The sequence below is a fragment of the Heteronotia binoei genome, chromosome 13 (assembly GCF_032191835.1).
Source record: "Heteronotia binoei isolate CCM8104 ecotype False Entrance Well chromosome 13, APGP_CSIRO_Hbin_v1, whole genome shotgun sequence".
NCBI lineage: Eukaryota > Metazoa > Chordata > Lepidosauria > Squamata > Gekkonidae > Heteronotia > Heteronotia binoei.
Window position 1 is genome coordinate 67,370,324 of NC_083235.1, and position 17,650 is coordinate 67,387,973.

The 17,650-nt window shown below is 42.2% G+C and overlaps 1 protein-coding gene across 1 annotated transcript in view; it reads right to left on the reverse strand.

Moving 5' to 3' along the window:
* GGA3 (golgi associated, gamma adaptin ear containing, ARF binding protein 3) overlaps positions 1-17,650 on the reverse strand; it is a 56,303-nt gene that overhangs the window by 17,543 nt on the left and 21,110 nt on the right. The window contains exons 2-7 of the mRNA XM_060253481.1: positions 11,810-11,894; positions 10,094-10,169; positions 7,269-7,367; positions 5,501-5,624; positions 4,335-4,438; positions 2,608-2,688 (exon numbers count right to left, since the gene is read on the reverse strand). Coding sequence (XP_060109464.1) covers positions 2,608-2,688; positions 4,335-4,438; positions 5,501-5,624; positions 7,269-7,367; positions 10,094-10,169; positions 11,810-11,894 — 569 coding nt within the window. The remainder of the gene's footprint in view (positions 1-2,607; positions 2,689-4,334; positions 4,439-5,500; positions 5,625-7,268; positions 7,368-10,093; positions 10,170-11,809; positions 11,895-17,650) is intronic.

Sequence of the window (17,650 nt, forward strand, 5' to 3'; positions counted from 1 at the left end):
GTATAAGCTGAAACCAGTGGTTTCTCATCTATGAGTAGCATTCGAGCATACAGCAATCTGATCGACTGGGATACCTACTAAGCAAGGGAAGTATAAGCTTAGAGCAAAGCTCTTGATATAAGGGACAACGAAGCAGAATGTGTTCTGTAGTTTCGATCTCCCCTAAACCACAGGGACACAGCCTGTCTGCCTTTGGAACCTTTTTGTATTGCCTATCCTAGACTGCAGAGGAGAGTGCCTGACATCTGGCAAGGTAAAAATGTGTTCCTGTGACAGAAAAATCTCCAATTGGGATAGATAAGTGGCTGGGGAAACAGAGAGCCAGTTTGGTGTAGTGGTTAAGTGTGCGGACTCTTATCTGGGAGAACTGGGTTTGATTCCCCACTCCTCCACTTGCACCTGCTGGAATGGCCTTGGGTCAGCCATAGCTCTGGCAGAGGTTGTCCTTGAAAGGGCAGCTGCTGGGAGAGCCCTCTCCAGCCCCACCCACCTCACAGGGTGTCTGTTGTGAGGGGAGAAGACATAGGAGATTGTAAGCCGCTCTGAGTCTCTGATTCAGGGAGAAGGGCGGGATATAAATCTGCAATTCTTCTTCTTCTTCTAGATAACTAGAGTCTTCCAAAGAGACACTGATTCCAATATGTGCTGGATTAGAGCCTTACTTGATCTGCATAGGTCAGCCTTGAAACAATTCTGTTTGAAATTGGGATACAGCTGGATGCACTGAAAGAGAAAGAGCAGCCTTGGACTGTATACAAAATGTGTGACAGAACGGGAGGAACTTAGGGTCATGGGAACACAAAGTTAGGTGAAGTGTGCAAGCAATGTCTTTTAGTACCAGTCCACATTAGGACTTCAGAGAAGGCAACAGAGCTAGAAAGATATATTGGTAAAGACTCTGTTTACCCTTCCTGTGGTCTGCTCTGATGATGTTCCTTCGTCTACCTAGACTGCTATTCTCAAGAGAACTTCCTTCCTTCCGGCTGACCCTCCTCTTCTTCTTCCTCCTTTGTCCACCCATCATGAAGACAAAATGGGCTCTCTACAATCTCTCTAGCGCAGATCTTTCCTGCATGCTTGACTTACTCCTGATTTGTTGGCAGTCAATTCACACATACTGGAATTTGTTGGGCATGGTTCTTCCGCACATCTCCCCTCCCTCTGCGTTTTCACAGAGGGAAATAAATGAGGCTTTTCAAGGGAGAATGCTGTCATCATCAACGGTGTCGCAGTACCCCTCCTTTTTTTAAAAAAAGCACCAAATATTTATAATGCTAGATTGTTGTAACAACAGTCTTAGCAGGTTCCCTGAATTCCCAGCTTCCTTTTTTTTTTTAAAGTCTCTAGCCTCTTCCCTCGCAGAGATATGCCATTCCCCTTATATATCTGCGGTGGAAGGTACTAATTATAACGAAAGCTGGGAATTCAGAGAAACCGCGAAGCTTGTTGTTACAAGTGAAAATTAAAGGCACAAAAATGCATTTGGAAATCAGTGGATAAAGTGAAGCAGTATGGGGGCTGGAACTGACAAGAAAATGTGGAAAAGAAGAATAACTGGTTTTTATACCCTGCCTTTCCACTACCCGAAGGAGTCTCAAAGCGGCCTACAGTGGTCTTCCCTTCCTCTCACCACAACAGCCTTGGTGAAGTAGGTGGTGCTGAAAGAACTGCGACTGACCTAAGGTTGCCCAGCTGGCTGCATGAGGAGAAGTGGGGAATCAAACCCAGTTTTCCAAATTAAGAGTCCACCGCTCTTAACCCCTGCACCACCCTAGCTTACAGAGAGATCAACAGAATGCTAACTCTACTCTTTCCTGTCCAGTACGGAGTTCCTTTACACTAAAGAACTTGCATTTCTTTACCAAAGCAATAAAGCCTAGTGTGAACTTTATTCTTAAGCAACATCCCCATTCTGCTTGCTGCGCTCTGCAAACCTGTCACAAAAAAAAAAGTGAAGAACCACACAGAGAGAGGGACAGGGCTCTTTTCGTTTTAAACAGAAAATAATTTTTCAAACTCCTTGCTCTGGACCGCTATGAAAGATGCAGAAGTCCTATTCACTTTTAAAAATAATAGTCCTAAGTGAAGCTGGTCAGTCTTCCCCCTGCCACAGTACATTCTGTGCCTTTAAGAAATTATGCCTGTATGTTTTCAAATAACCTTTCAATTGGTTTTTTTTTGCAAAAATGAGGAACATAAATATGTCCGTTAGCTTATTTATAATCCTTGCTTCCACACAGCTCTTGGGTATAGCTTGAGGGAACTACAGGCCAGCCTCCAAAGCAAGTAGCTGAAACTATAGGGAAAAGGAACTGCCATGCTCACAACTGACATTCTATCCCAAGCAGAATGATGCCTGCCTAAACCTAAAAGATTCCCATGAATTTAAAGCACATTTGCCTCTGTTTAGAATCAAGCTGATCACGGGAAAATGAGCAGGGAAGGCCAGAATGACGGGCAAAACTGAAGCCAAAGGCCAAGAGCAAAAACATTAAATTGGTAGGTAGCAGCCGCAATGCTGCAACCCAAAGAGATTCTAAATGTTTCAGGTTTTTTAAAAAACACCAAGCAGTCATCACCCTCACTCGTGTCAATGTTCAATCTCACCTCTTTCACCATAGACTTAATAAGCTTGTTTGCTTCTTGTAAGTCATCAGGATTTTTGCTTTTTAACAGTTTTGCTAAAAGCTGTAAAAAAAAAAAGGAGGGGGGAAGAGAAAGCTTCAGAACAAGCATTTAAGATTAGTTCAGTTTTGTCTGGCTTACAAAGGCTTAACGTAAGGACTGACTACTGTGGGGTTGGGCAAATTGTGTGATTTAGCAAACCGATGCAAACTTCTATGCCTGCACTTGCCTTTGACAGTCTACCTTGTGCAACAGGCATTTCTGTGAGCTTGGCTTTTATCTGCTCTTGTTTATTTTTAATTGGCCTTTTATGAATGTGCATGAGACAGCTTAACAACCTTACTCTGCAGACAGGAAAGACAGACCTTCCTTTACATAAATGAAATTTAGATTTGTCTCTGAAGAAGCAAGGTCTAGATTTTTGGCAGCATGACCATACATTCTGACGGAATCCATCATTTTGCTTCTTCTTATGATTGCGATCAGAAGTCAAAACATGAATTTCATTGAAACATATTTCATGCACTTAGGGCAGTGGCAACAGTGGTCTGCATGGGGTAGCTGAAAGCAAGATATCACCAACTACCCTCCAGCTGGCCAATTAAAGTTAATTAACTTTAATTTAATTAGTAGCCTTTGTGGAGGCAAGCAGCTGGGACAGGACAGCCTTGAACACCCTCCCTCTCTTTTACCCTCTCTCTCTCAAATTCCTTCCCCTTCCCTATTGGTTTCCCCAAGCATGCTAAGACTTATCCGTGACATCTACAACTGGGGCTGGGTTTCACATCAAAAGGGGAGATAAGAGTAGGAAAAAGATGAACTTTGTATCAGCACCCAGCGTATGTGACTTTTTTCCCCACAACCTACTCTCTAAATCACTATTTGCAGTTTGTCCATTTGACTTCTACCCCCCATCTGATGACCCAATCAGATCACTGCTAAAAGAGAGAAGAGGAGTCAGGAATATTAGATGTCAAGCACTTAGGAAAAGTCAAGTAATGTCAAGTATTTTTCTTGTACTATGTTTTCTCTGTCTCACGCACACAACAGTGATCAAGATGGCCTGTATAATTTTGCCCTTCTCAAGTTTATCCTCACAGCCTCTGTGAGGTAATCTAGCTTGAGAGCAATTCACTGGCATTAAGATCACCAGTGAGTATTATGGAGGAATGAATCTGGATCTCCCCATCTGAAGTCTGAGATTTTAACTATTACACCATATTGGCAAGTGGATTGCATACTCCTACCCTTCCCTCACTTTGGTGCTGTTTCAGAGAAAAGGAAAGAATTCAAGAGAGTTAATACTTTATTAACTAAATCATGAGGCTATTATCTGGAAGCAGCTCTGAACTTAAAAGGTGCTGCTCTTGATCTTCTCCGACAACGATGCTTTCTGCTTCAGAATGTTTAGATTCCGCTTCGGTGGAGTAGGGCGGGATATAAATCGAATGAAATAAATAAGATAGAGGAAGGAAGAAATGGAAAGAAGCACCACAGTTCCTTGACACTGCAAGCCTTCAATAAAATTTATATAATTGTTATGCTGCAACACCAAAAGAAATGAGTAAATACTTGGAACAGGTTTTTTTTTAACTTTAGCAGACTATAGGTGTGAGCAACAAAAGGGGAGGGGGGAGTGAGTCCACCTCATGCCAAGCATCACAAGATTATTTGATGGCTGCTTATGAGAGTTCTTACTTGCACTTTACCTTGGATTTCTCCTCATCATCAAACACAGGATTTTTGGGGCGAGGCGGAGGAGAGGGAATAAGGGTTCTCTCCACAGGAATTACAGGGTCTGACGGAACAATGCCTGAACAAAAAAGGAGAAAGTGATGTCAGTCTTTTATGGGCAGAACACTTCTTTTCGCCCTGCTCCATCCAAGTCACCTGTGCAAAACAATAGACAGCTGTGGTATATCAAGGTATCTGCTGCTTGCTGATGGTACTCTAGCAGGAGCTTGGCAAAAAAGAGTAGCCTGTGCTTCCTTGTTAGCAATCAAGAGCCAGACATATTGCTCTGAATCTTGATCCAGAATGGTGGGGTTCATCAAGAGACAAAGCTCATTACAGGAGTCGCTTGCCTTTATAGGAGTCGCTCATTATAGGAGTCGCTTGTCCCCATGATCTTGAGCAAGGGTCCTCAAACTACGGCCCGCGGGCCAGATGCGGCCCGCTGAGGACGTTTATGCGGCCCACCGGGTTATGGCAAAATCAGACCGGAAGTGACGTTTGACCTAAACTCGCGTTAGCAATGCACACTTCCGGCACTGGGCTGAGGCAGCAGAGACAGAGTGTGAGGCAATACCGAGGTGAGGTGAGTTCCTAGGCTGGGGTGTGTGGTGTGGGGAAGGGAGAGAGATGCAGAAGACGGAGAACTGACAGCCCGCGGCCTTGTACAGTAACGGCAGCCACCACAACAGTCCGGCCCTCCAACAGTCTGAGGGACAGTGAACTGGCCTTCTATTTAAAAAGTTTGAGGACCCCTGATCTTGAGCTTGTAAGGCCGTTTTGCCCTTGAGTCTGTGAATTTGCCAACATTCTATTAAACTTGCTGATATTTTCTGGTATCGTCAGACCTGATTTTAATATTACACGCATTTGCCCGAGCAGCAAAGATGAACGTAACATTCAGAGAGGAGCACGGACACAGCTCGCGGGATAACAAAAGCGCAGCCAGATTTATATTGTGACACAATACTTAACGCCCCACAGTAAACCTGCAAGGACACGCGTATCTATGTATCAAGTATTATTCAGATGAGCAAATCTACCTTAGATAAGCTATACTCACTTCCTAACAAAGGCATTATATTACAACATTTCATTGAGCAAAGGAAAAGAACAAATGGCAAGAAGGAAGTTTGCTCTTGACCTTGTCTCTTCAACATGTAGTAAGCATCTTTGATTTTTGACTCCTCTGGCAGGGCTACCGTCCAGCTGTAGAGCAGCTCGATTATTTTGGTTTTGACCTTCTCCGACACTCTGTCCCCTAGGTACTGTAAAAAAAAAAGATGTGGATTTCTCTTTCTTCAGATAAAAGAATCTTCTATGAACCACTGCAAGCGTGAACTATGAGGTAAACCATGCTGTAAACCAGAGGTGTCGAACTCATTTGTTATGAGGGCCAGATCGGACATCAATGTCACTTTGTTGGGTCAGGCCATCTGTGCCATGAAATGTAATGCCGGGTACCAGAAATATAAACTGTATAAAGGACACAGGCAAACCCAATAAACTATATTATTATTTACTCAAAATACAAACATGCTTAAAACATTAACACTCTTACAGTATTTCCTTACAGTACCTCCCTGATGCCTACCCTCTCACTTTCACCACCCATTACACATGTGCACTGGGACAATATACAGGGACATAACACACAGTCTCTTGTCATCTGGCAATAAAGGTAATGACCAGTTGCTCACAGGCCAGATAAGAGTTCTGGATGGGTCGGTTCTGGCCCACAGGCTGTATGTTTGATACCCCTGCTGTAAATATTTTCTGTGCTGCTTTGAGGCAACCTCTTAATGCCACATGCATGTGACTCAGGTGCTTCTCAGGATGTTAAAGGTGATAATCACTAGACCAAACCATTTTCCAACCGTCTCTTCCGAGCAAGTAAGAAGCTTGAGATTTAAAAATATACTTTTAAAAAAAACCCTACTATATCTATCTGGAACAGACTTAAGTAGGGAAACGGTAAATTAAAAATACTCAAAATAGCAAAAACACCTTAAACCATAACGATGCAGGAAAGATTTCTAATTTTAAAGGTCAGATCAGAAGAAGAAGAAGAAGATATTGGATTTCTATCCCGCCCTCCACTCCGAAGAGTCTCAGAGCGGCTCACAATCTCCTTTCCCTTCCTCCCCCACAACAGACACCCTGTGAGGTAGATGAAGATATTGGATTTATATCCCGCCCTCCACTCCGAAGAGTCTCAGAGCGGCTCACAATCTCCTTTCCCTTCCTCCCCCACGACAGACACCCTGTGAGGTAGATGAAGATATTGGATTTATATCCCGCCCTCCACTCCGAAGAGTCTCAGAGCGGCTCACAATCTCCTTTTCCTTCCTCCTCCACAACAGACACCCTGTGAGGTGGGTGGGGCTCTCACAGCAGCTGCCCTTTCAAGGACAACCTCTGCCAGAGCTACGGCTGACCCAAGGCCATTCCAGCAGCTGCAAGTGGAGGAGTGGGGAATCAAACCTGGTTCTCCCAGATAAGAGTCCACACACTTAACCACTACACCAAACTGGCTCTCCGGGAACATTATCTAATGCAGGTACTGTTTTATTACTTACAGAATAGAGGGAAACTATTTGTCTCATCTAGATAAATTAAGAGGCAACATGCACGGTTTTCAAATACCCTTTATTCACAGGGGCACAAAATTTTAATTATATGCCTTTATTCCACATTCTCCAAACAACATGTATAAATGAGCATGGTGAAAAATACTGACCAATATCAAGATTAGATGATCACGTTTTTGGGATACAAACAAAATTTCAAAATATTAGATCAGCAATAGGAAACCTAACTCCTGATTCTTGATAATACGTAGAAATGGGTAAAAAAAAATGCAGATTTTAAGGACATGAGCAGGCTAGACATAGGTCAAACTTCATACTCACCTTCGGAGACACAACTTTAATTAATTCATTTAAAAAACGAAACTTCCCTACTTCGTTATGAAATCTGCGCCCACAGTTTTTCATACAAGCTTCCAGCACCTACAGACAAGCAAAAATGAATATACGATCAACCCATGCATAAGATCTGGATGACAATCTCTACCCTATCTGATGTGAGAACAGGTTGCTCGTGAGCACCTCAACTATGACCTGTACCATTTCAGCTTAATTTAAGATGGAACTCCTTGCAGCCCAGCCCTGATCGCTTTCTTTTGTTTGCTTCCCCTAACTTTTACCTGTGCATTTATTCCAACTTCCCTATCTGAGAAATAATTACTTTCAACACCCCACCATGTTTATGCAAGAGCCCATTGTGTGGAAAGAAGAAAGTAGGTTGTTTCCGTGTTGCTGGTCTCATAGTTAGACGTCATGTTTACACAGGGACTGTGCATCTAGAGTTCAACATAAACAGGTATTAATGATGCCACTGGCACTTTCCAAAGGTGACACTAGAGGATCTATCATAGACAACATCAGTGACACATCAGCTAACCATGGTTAGTACTGCGCAGAAGGCAGCAATGGTAAACCACTGCTGATTATCTCATACCCTAAAAACCCCTATGATGATACAATCCAACAAAAAAAGATGCAGTGCTGGAAGACATGATCCCCATTGGATGGCATGCAACTAGCTGCTGGGAAAGAACAGAGGACAAGTATGAATAACACTATTCTTAATAATGCAACTAGATCAAAGCCAAAAGAACATTCCATTGTTGATGTGAAAGGATGCAAAAGGGAAATCAAAAGTTGTTTGACCCAAAGAAGGAGAAGAAGGAGAAGGAGAAAGAGAAGATGATGATGATATTGGATTTATATCTCACCCTATACTCTGAATTTCAGAGTCTCAGAGAGGTCACAATCTCCTTTTACCTCCCCCCACAACAGAAACCCTGTGAGGTAGGTAGGGCTGAGAGAGCTCTTACAGCAGCTGCCCTTTCAAGGACAACTCCTATAAGAGCTATGGCTGACCCAAGGTCATTCCAGCAGCTGCAAGTGGAGGAGTGGGGAATCAGATAAGAGTCCGTGCACTTAGCCACTACACCAAACTGTCTCTCAGGAATATGGAATGTGCAAACTATGAATCAAGGAAATTGTAAAACAAGAAATTGAATGTTTAAACACTGATGAGCAGATGAAACATACCTTAATAGGAGACCCTAATCTCAGAGAAAACATTATTTCTCTGAGGAAAAGAACCAAAGATTCTTAGACTGAGAGGAAATAAGATTCCTTTAGGATACCACTAGGCAGGACAGAGTGACCATTTGCCCACCTCCTAGGAAAAAAAATGATAGATGGTGATTTGAATACCCTAAATTAAGTCTTAACAGTTTGGGGACATGCACCTCGATTTGACTGGAGAAAAGATACATGTAGGGATCCACTCCAAAATTCATGATAGCGCAAAGTGAAACCCTCCCAGCTGGGACAGAAAAAGTTAAAAGGTCTGGACACTGTGTCAGAAGCAAAAGGTCTGAGGAACAGGGGAGAGTCAAGCATGCGGTTTCAATGACGAGTCAAGTTTGATACAAAACTACGTTTATTGATAGACTGATACTTTCAGTGTACAGATTCTTGAGTGATGCTAAAAATACGTTGATACAATACTTTTAAGGCATACTTCAAAAGGATTCCAAAAGGTGGGGGCGAGGGATGCGCTCTCACACATAAACTATCATAAATGTCTACATTCTCATGGCGTTATCAGGACTCCGTCCTTGCTTTCCCCAGATGTGTCACACTCCCTAATAGGAATGTATGGGAAAGTACTGATTACTCTTTCTCAAGTTAGTTTTGTTTCTCTCTAATTCTACTTTGTAAGCAATAAAGTAAGAAGGGGGAGGGGGAAAGAATAACAGAGTTAACAGACCTTGGTCCTCCATGATATTTCACAGGCCAGCTTTACGGAGGACCCTAAAACAATCAATGACCAATGGAATTCTACCATGCTTGACAGGGAGCAACAAAATGAAATATGTCTTGAACAGCCTATATTTCTCAAAGTTGCAGCGGTTTTGCATCCATTCCAGGGGAGGAAATGTCAAGTAGAAAAAAACAAGTGACTGTACAATTTAGCCTCATAGTTTTCTTTTCTGTATTCTGTAATATACTGTAGTGTTTTAATATAGTTTTCCAGCGCCCTCGCTCTAGTGAATGGAGATTGTATTTTGGTAAATAAACATCTTTTCCTTTTAAAGATCTCAGACTGTGGTCAAAGCTTCTCACCCAGGGCACCTGATTATTCATCTTCACAGTTTGGTGTAGCCAGTTTGGTGTAGTGGTTAAGTGAGCGGACTTTTATCTGGGAGAACCGGGTTTGATTCCCCACTCCTCCACTTGCACCTGCTGGAATGGTCTTGGGTCAGCCATGGCTCTGGCAGAGGTTGTCCTTGAAAGGGCAGCTGCTGTGAGAGCCCTCTCCAGCCCCACCCACCTCACAGGGTGCTTGTTGTGGGGGAGGAAGGTAAAGGAGATTGTGAGCTGCTCTGAGACTCTGAAATTCAGAGTGGAGGGCAGGATATAAACCCAATATCATCAGTGGACTGGGCTGCAGTTAGCTGGACAGGAAGGAAGGTGTTTATGAAGCAGTGTATACAGCCACATGTACCTAGTCCCTGTCTGTGCAGGTAAAAAAAAAAGAGCAAAGCTTGGGTGGGTGACTAGCAAAAAAGGAGAGCGAGAAGGGCTGAAAGAAGACCTTCTGCCTCTGCAAAGACAGCAGGAAAGAAAGGGAGGGCTCTTTTGCAAGGGGTACTTACTGTCAAAGCCTGGATTGCCTCCCATTCCTGTGGTGACTGGATTTTATGAGCCAGCAATCTCACAGCTATCTGCGGACTGAAACAAATAAGTAGAAAACTCTCATTCCCTATCTTTTGTAGCTGTTACTGCATGTGCTGCAAACAGATCTTCAAGGTTGTCTCCACAAAAATAAAGGCTAAAAATTACTCTGAAAGTAAAAGTTAAGAAAGAATGCTGAGGCTGCCAAGGGCTCGGTGCAATGATTTCCATTCTTCTAGGTTCGCTTCCCCTCAGCAGCCGTTTCCAACCCTGGACAAGTCCATTACAGGAGTCACAGGACCCTCGCTGAATAAGAGCCACAGGAATCGAAAGGCTGCAGTGGGGGAGGGAGCAAAATTGTTCTCTTTTGTCAGTTGACCTCTGTTCATGCAAGAGGTGGAGCAATTTCGCTCTCTTTGTCATCCCCATTGCAGCCCCCTCCCCATCTATGTGGCTATTACTCTCATGACCCAAGGGACAAACTTTCAGCAGGGGTGGCCAAACTGTAGTTCGGGAGCCACATGTGGCTCTTTCAGATATATTATATGGCTTTCAGAACCCTAATGGCCCATTGGCTGGCTTGGAGAATGCATTTAAAGTTAAAGTTGCTTTCTTTCCACCTCTCCCTCTCTCATAAGAACATAAGAGAAGCCATGTTGGATCAGGCCAATGGCCCATCCTGTTCAACACTCTGTGTCACACTGTGGCAAAAAAACCCAGGCACCATCAGAAGGTCCATCAGCGGGGCCAGGACATAGAAGCCCTCCCACTGCCCCCCCCCAAGCACCAAGAAGACAGAGCATCACTGCCGCAGACAGAGACTTCCAATAATACGCTGTGGCTAATTGCCACTGATGGACCTCTGCTCCATACATTTATCCAATCCCCTCTTGAAGCTGTCTCTCATCCCTCTCCCATCTTCCTTCCTTCAAACATTTGACATTCATGTCTAGTTGCTCTCAAACATGTGACAGAATTAGCTGCAGGGGGAAAGACCAAGCTGCTGACAGATCATGGGATCTGTGACCCAAAATGGTCTATTCAATGATCTATGAGTGCTGATTGCCAATTCCCTCACTAAGGCTATATTTATGGCATCATCTTATGCAGCTCATAAAATGCTGTAACAGAAAAACAATGAACAGCATTTTGTAGCCTTAAAATCCTTCACTGACATCTAATGTTTTGTCCTTAGATTGTGGGGTACATCAAGCATATTACCAGCAGTCAGGAATGGCTCCGGGCACACCCCAAAATTTAACATGTTAGACTGTAATTTTCTTTCCTTCATTTTTTGCTAGGTTAAATATAATACTTCACAATTTCACATTGTTCATGACAGTTAATTATAACAGTAAATAAACACTTTTAGAAACACAAACACTCTGCACACATGCCAGAGATTGTGATTACTATGATGGAACGAGTCTTAGCCATAACTTTTGATTGCTTTCGCACAGCGTATCAAAATAGTCTCCTTCTTTGACAATTAGAATTACACAATTAGAATTTGACAATTGCAATTTTTTCATGCTTAGAAAACAAAAAATTATCAACACCTATCAAAATCTGTAACAAGCCACAATAAATAACGACCTAACTTGGTCATGAATCATACTGTAAAGCACCGAGAACTCCAACTTTCAACTTCTACCATGAGACCTTGAATGGCTGCTTGAATGGTGTTGGACACATACCCTTCAAGTTCTTTGTTGATCTGATCACAGAAGCCAATAATGTATTCCCAGTCTTCTTGTCTATTCAGAGGATTGGTGGCTTTATCTGGTGAAAAGAAAACAGCAAGTGTGTTAGGTCAAGATGTGAACAGAAGAACCCTGTTTCTCTTGGACAGGACAGTAGCTGAAAATTAGCATACTCTCTGCCCGTTTTTTCGTTCAAAACGATTTTAAGAAATGGGTGTTAAGGAAGTGTGGAGGTTTCATGCTGGGAAACTTCCTTAGAGCAACAGTTCCCTGGAAAACACCTAATAACCAGCTGCCACCACTCAGGAACATCTTGAGAATATCTAGACTGACCCATAGAGAAAGTATCCTTGTAGTGCATGACTACAGTAATAACAAAGCGACATGGTAGAAACCCTAGAAAATACCTTATAATCTGGGCTGTTAATAAATTTAAATCTGAAATCTACCATACAATCATCTATTGAGCAACTGTGCAGTTTACATGTAGGAGAGAGATTCAGAGAAATATCCCAGAGAAGTAAATGGTACTAAGTAAAACAAAACAAAACTTTAATAAAAGACAAAACAAGGAAAAGTGGTTTGCGTTAAGAAAAATTGTGGGAGAAGGACAAACCAAAATAAAGGGAAGGCACAGAAGATGCACAGCACAAAGATTTTCAAAATAAATGCAGTAAAGTTGGACTAATTCAGCTAAGGACATAGGCTGTAACAAGTTTATCAGAGCATGTGCATAGTTTCTTGCGCTAACAAGATGCTGGAGGCGTCCTTAATCCCTACCTTTTTTTTCCCCACATAAGAACATAAGAACATAAGAGAAGCCATGTTAGATCAGGCCAATGGCCCATCCAGTCCAACATTCTGTGTCACACAGCGGCCAAATATATATATATATATATATATATATATACACACACACACACACACACACACACACTGTGGCTAATAGCCACTGATGGACCTCTGCTCCATATTTTTATCTAACCCCTTCTTGAAGGTGGCTATGCTTGTGGACGCCACCACCTCCTGTGGCAGTGAATTCCACATGTTAATCACCCTTTGGGTGAAGAAGTACTTCCTTTTATCCGTTTTAACCTGTCTGCTCAGCAATTTCATCGAATGCCCACGAGTTCTTGTATTGTGAGAAAGGGAGAAAAGTACTTCTTTCTCTACTTTCTCCATCCCATGCATTATCTTGTAAACTTCTATCATGTCACCCCTCAGTCGACGTTTCTCCAAGCTAAAGAGCCCTAAGCGTTTCAACCTTTCTTCATAGGGAAGGTGTTCCAGCCCTTTAATCATTTTAGTTGCCCTTTTCTGAACTTTCTCCAATGCTATAATATCCTTTTTGAGGTGCGGCGACCAGAACTGCACACAGTACTCCAAATGAGACCGCACCATCGATTTATACAGGGGCATTATGATACTGGCTGATTTGTTTTCAATTCCCTTCCTAATAATTCCCAGCATGGCGTTGGCCTTTTTTATTGCAAACGCACACTGTCTTGACATTTTCAGTGAATTATCTACCATGACCCCAAGATCTCTCTCTTGGTCTGTCTCTGCCAGTTCACACCCCATCAACTTGTATTTGTAGCTGGGATTCTTGGCCCCAATGTGCATTACTTTGCACTTGGCCACACTGAACCGCATCTGCCACGTTGACGCCCACTCACCCAGCCTCAACAGATCCCTTTGGAGTTCCTCACAATCCTCTCTGGTTCTCACCACCCTGAACAATTTAGTGTCATCCGCAAATTTGGCCACTTCACTGCTCACTCCCAACTCTAAATCATTTATGAACAAGTTAAAGAGGATGGGACCCAGTACCGAGCCCTGCGGCACCCCACTGCTTACCGTCCTCCACTGCGAAGACTGCCCATTTATACTCACTCTCTGCTTCCTATTACTCAGCCAGTTTTTGATCCACAAGAGGACCTGTCCTTTTACTCCATGACTCTCAAGCTTTCTAAGGAGCCTTTGATGAGGAACTTTATCAAAAGCTTTCTGGAAGTCAAGGTAAACAACATCTATCGGGTCTCCTTTGTCCACATGTTTGTTCACCCCCTCAAAGAAATGTAACAGGTTAGTGAGGCAAGATCTTCCCTTGCAGAACCCATGCTGAGTCTTCCTCAATAACCCGTGTTCATCAATGTGCCTACTCATTCTGTCCTTGATAATGGTTTCTACCAACTTTCCCGGTATTGAAGTCAGACTGACTGGCCTGTAATTTCCCGGATCTCCTCTGGAACCCTTTTTAAAGATGGGGGTGACATTTGCTACCTTCCAGTCCTCAGGAACGGAGGCAGATTTCAATGAAAGATTACAGATTTTTGTTAGAAGATCCACAAGTTCAACTTTGAGTTCTTTCAGAACTCTCGGATGTATGCCATCCGGACCCAGTGACTTATTAGTTTTTAATTTGTCTATCAGTTGTAGGACCTCCTCTTTTGTCACCTCAATCTGACTCAGGTCTTTCAACACCCCTTCCAATATTAGTGGTTCTGGGGCGGGCAAACACTTCTCATCTTCCACGGTGAAGACGGAGGCAAAAAATGCGTTCAGCTTCTCAGCCATTTCCCCATCCTCCTTCAGTAATCCTTTTACCCCATGGTCATCCAAGGGCCCCACTGCTTCCCTGGCTGGTTTCCTACTTCTAATATATTTGAAGAAATTTTTATTGTTGGTCTTTATGTTTTTTGCAATATGCTCCTCATAGTCCCTTTTTGCCTGCCTGATCACAGTCTTGATCACAAACAATTTTTATTTATTTATACTCAATGCTATTTTACAGGAAATGTCAAAGATACAGTAGAGGAAAAATAGGGTACACTCTCAACATCCACTGCTTGAATATTCACTACACACACACACACACACACTCAACAAAAAATAAGTAAATTAAAAAAATTATTGAGAAGAGAACAATCATGAAAGGATAATTCTTTTATGGATTACCCGCTGGTTAAGTGAAGATGAAAAGGTGATGTCAACATCTATCTTATCCAGAATTGGATACCACTTTGCATAAAAATTTTGAGCTGCCTTTACCAGGTTTAAAATGTCAGTATCAGCAGCGATTTTCTCCATCGTGATGAAATCCCAAATTTTAAGGATCCAATTGTCTATAGACAAATTAAGTGAAGATTTCCAATTCTGGGCTATTATAGTTTTGGCTGATATTATAAGCGAAATAATAAATCATTTGGAAACCAAAGCCTTAACAGATTGCCAGTTATTTATAATAATGATGTCCACTTGATGTGGAATGATAATGCCAGATATGACTTCCACTTGAGATAACCTTTTGCCAAAAAGAATTAACAATCGGGCATTCCCACCAAAAATGAACTGGAGAGGCCTTCCTGCCACAGTTACGCCAACAAAGTGGGGAATTACTAGAATCAAAGCTAGCAAAGTGGATAGGGGTGCGATACCATCTTGACATTGTTTTGTAATTTTGTTGAAACATGGCTATTGATATGGTCCTACAAGCTTCAAATTCCCATATGGCCTCCCATTGTGCAGTTGTGAGTGTGACCTTACAATCTCGGTGCCATTTATCACAGTAAGAGGATAAAGAGTTATAGACCTGCTGTAAGAGGATACGATAGATTTTAGAAATGAGACCCTTGGGTTTTAAAGAAGAATGGGAAATCAAGTATTCAAAATCAGTTTTAGGTTTCGAGGCTGTCGTACCAAAAAGAGAACTATTAAGAAAATGGCAATTTGTGGCATGGGATCTTGATGGATGCTGAGCTTTGGTCTTAATTTTGAGTTGAAAGAGAAAGACCAATGAAGAAGATGATGATATTGGATTTATATCCCACCCTCCACTCCGAAGAGTCTCAGAACGGCTCACAATCTCCTTTACCTTCCTCCCCCACAACAGACACCCTGTGGGGTGGGTGGGGATGGAGAGGGCTCTCACAGCAGCTGCCCTATCAAGGACAACTTCTGCCAGAGCTATGGCTGACCCAAGGCCATTCCAGCAGGTGCAAGTGGAGGAGTGGGGAATCAAACCCGGTTCTCCCAGATAAGAGTCTGCACACTTAACCACTACACCAAGCAGACTCCCATGAGTAAAATGAAGGAAACTGAAGAGCTGGGGGGAACCAAGGATGTTTTAGAAAAGAGGAAAGAATAGATAGATCAGGGACCAAGACCCTCCGGACTTGGTCCCAAATAGTGATTAGAGCCTGACCGAATGGGTTGATTATAGTCCAGGAGGGACGCTCTTTTTTCTTTAGCCATAAAAACTCATGATATTTGTAAGGGGATATGTGGGTCTCCTCGATGTGAATCCATAACGGGCACAGTCATGTGTACAATACAGTGACCATGGAAGAACGAACAGAAGCTTTATAATAAAGATATAAGTCAGGGAAAGTTAACCCACCCTTTTTTTGTGTCTTCTAATTGTAACAAAATGGATTCTTAGAGGTTTATCACCCCATATAAAGTTTGTCAGTAAGGCCTGCCATGTCTTGAACAGGGCAACAGGGATGTTAATGGGAAGAGCCCGAAATAAATAAAGAAATTTTGGGAAAATAAATGACTTAATTGTATTAATCTGTTCTATCCAAGACAGAGCTAAAGAACTCCAGGAGTGAAGAGTTGTTGAAATTTGGTGATATACCACAGAATAATTAATTTTGAGAAGATCTTTAAGATCCACAGGAATCAATACTCCCAGATACGACCAAAAGGAACTGACCCAGCGATAAGGGTAAGAAGCTTTAAGAGAGGATTGGGTAGCTGCTGAAATGTTTATTGGGAAAATAATGGATTTAGATAGATTAAAAGATAAACCAGAATATTTTCTAAAATCTATGAAAAAAGGAGACAGTGCTGACAATGACATTAAAGGGTCCCTCATGTAAAGAGCCATATCGTCAGCGAACAGGCTGATTTTATATTCAGTATTGTTGATGCTAAAGCCACAGATTGTTGAGGAATGTCTGATATAGTTTGCTAACGGTTCAATTGCTATGGCGAAAAACAGAGGAGAAAGAGGGCACCCTTGGAGGATCCCCCTAGAGAGAGAGAAATCAGGAGTTGAGACCCCATTAATATGTAACAGAGCTTTTGGAGAAGAGTAAAGAAATTCTATAATTGAGAGAAATTTAGGGCCAAACCCCATTGTTTTCAAAACTAAGAGTAAATAGGTGGGTTCTACACTATCGAAAGCTTTCTAAATGTCCAAAGCCAAAATACAAGATTCATATGGTTGAAATCTGCCATATTGGATGATATTTAATATCTGACAAATGTTGTCTGTAATTTGTCGTTGTGGGATAAAGCCACCCTGGTTCTCATGAATATATTGGCCTATAAAAGAATTCAAACGGGCAGTTAGAATAGAAGTTAAAAACTTATAATCAGTGTTGAGAAGTGAAATTAGGCGGAACCATTTTGGGTCTAAAAGATCCCTCTCTTTTTTGGGTAATAGTATTATTTTTGCTAACTTCCAACTCTCGGGAATTATGCCAAAATCCAGGGCGTGGTTGCAAATTTCTGTAAATGGCATGAGAATGTTTTGGGAAAATTTCTTATAAAACTCAGACTGAAAACCATCCCTCCCCGGAGTCTTATTAATTTTAGCATTTTTAATGGCAGAATGAACTTCCAAAGATGTAATTGGAGAATCCATACAAGATTGGTGAGCTGTATTCAACTTTTTAAGAATTTCACGTTTATTAAGTAAGTTGTTTATGGAAACTGAGTCTGGGTTCTCAGAGGTGTATAGTTTTTGAAAGAATTCTTGGAAAATTTGCTGAATTTGGGGAGGGGAAGAATGAGTTTTCCCTGCCAAATCTCTGATTAAATGAATCT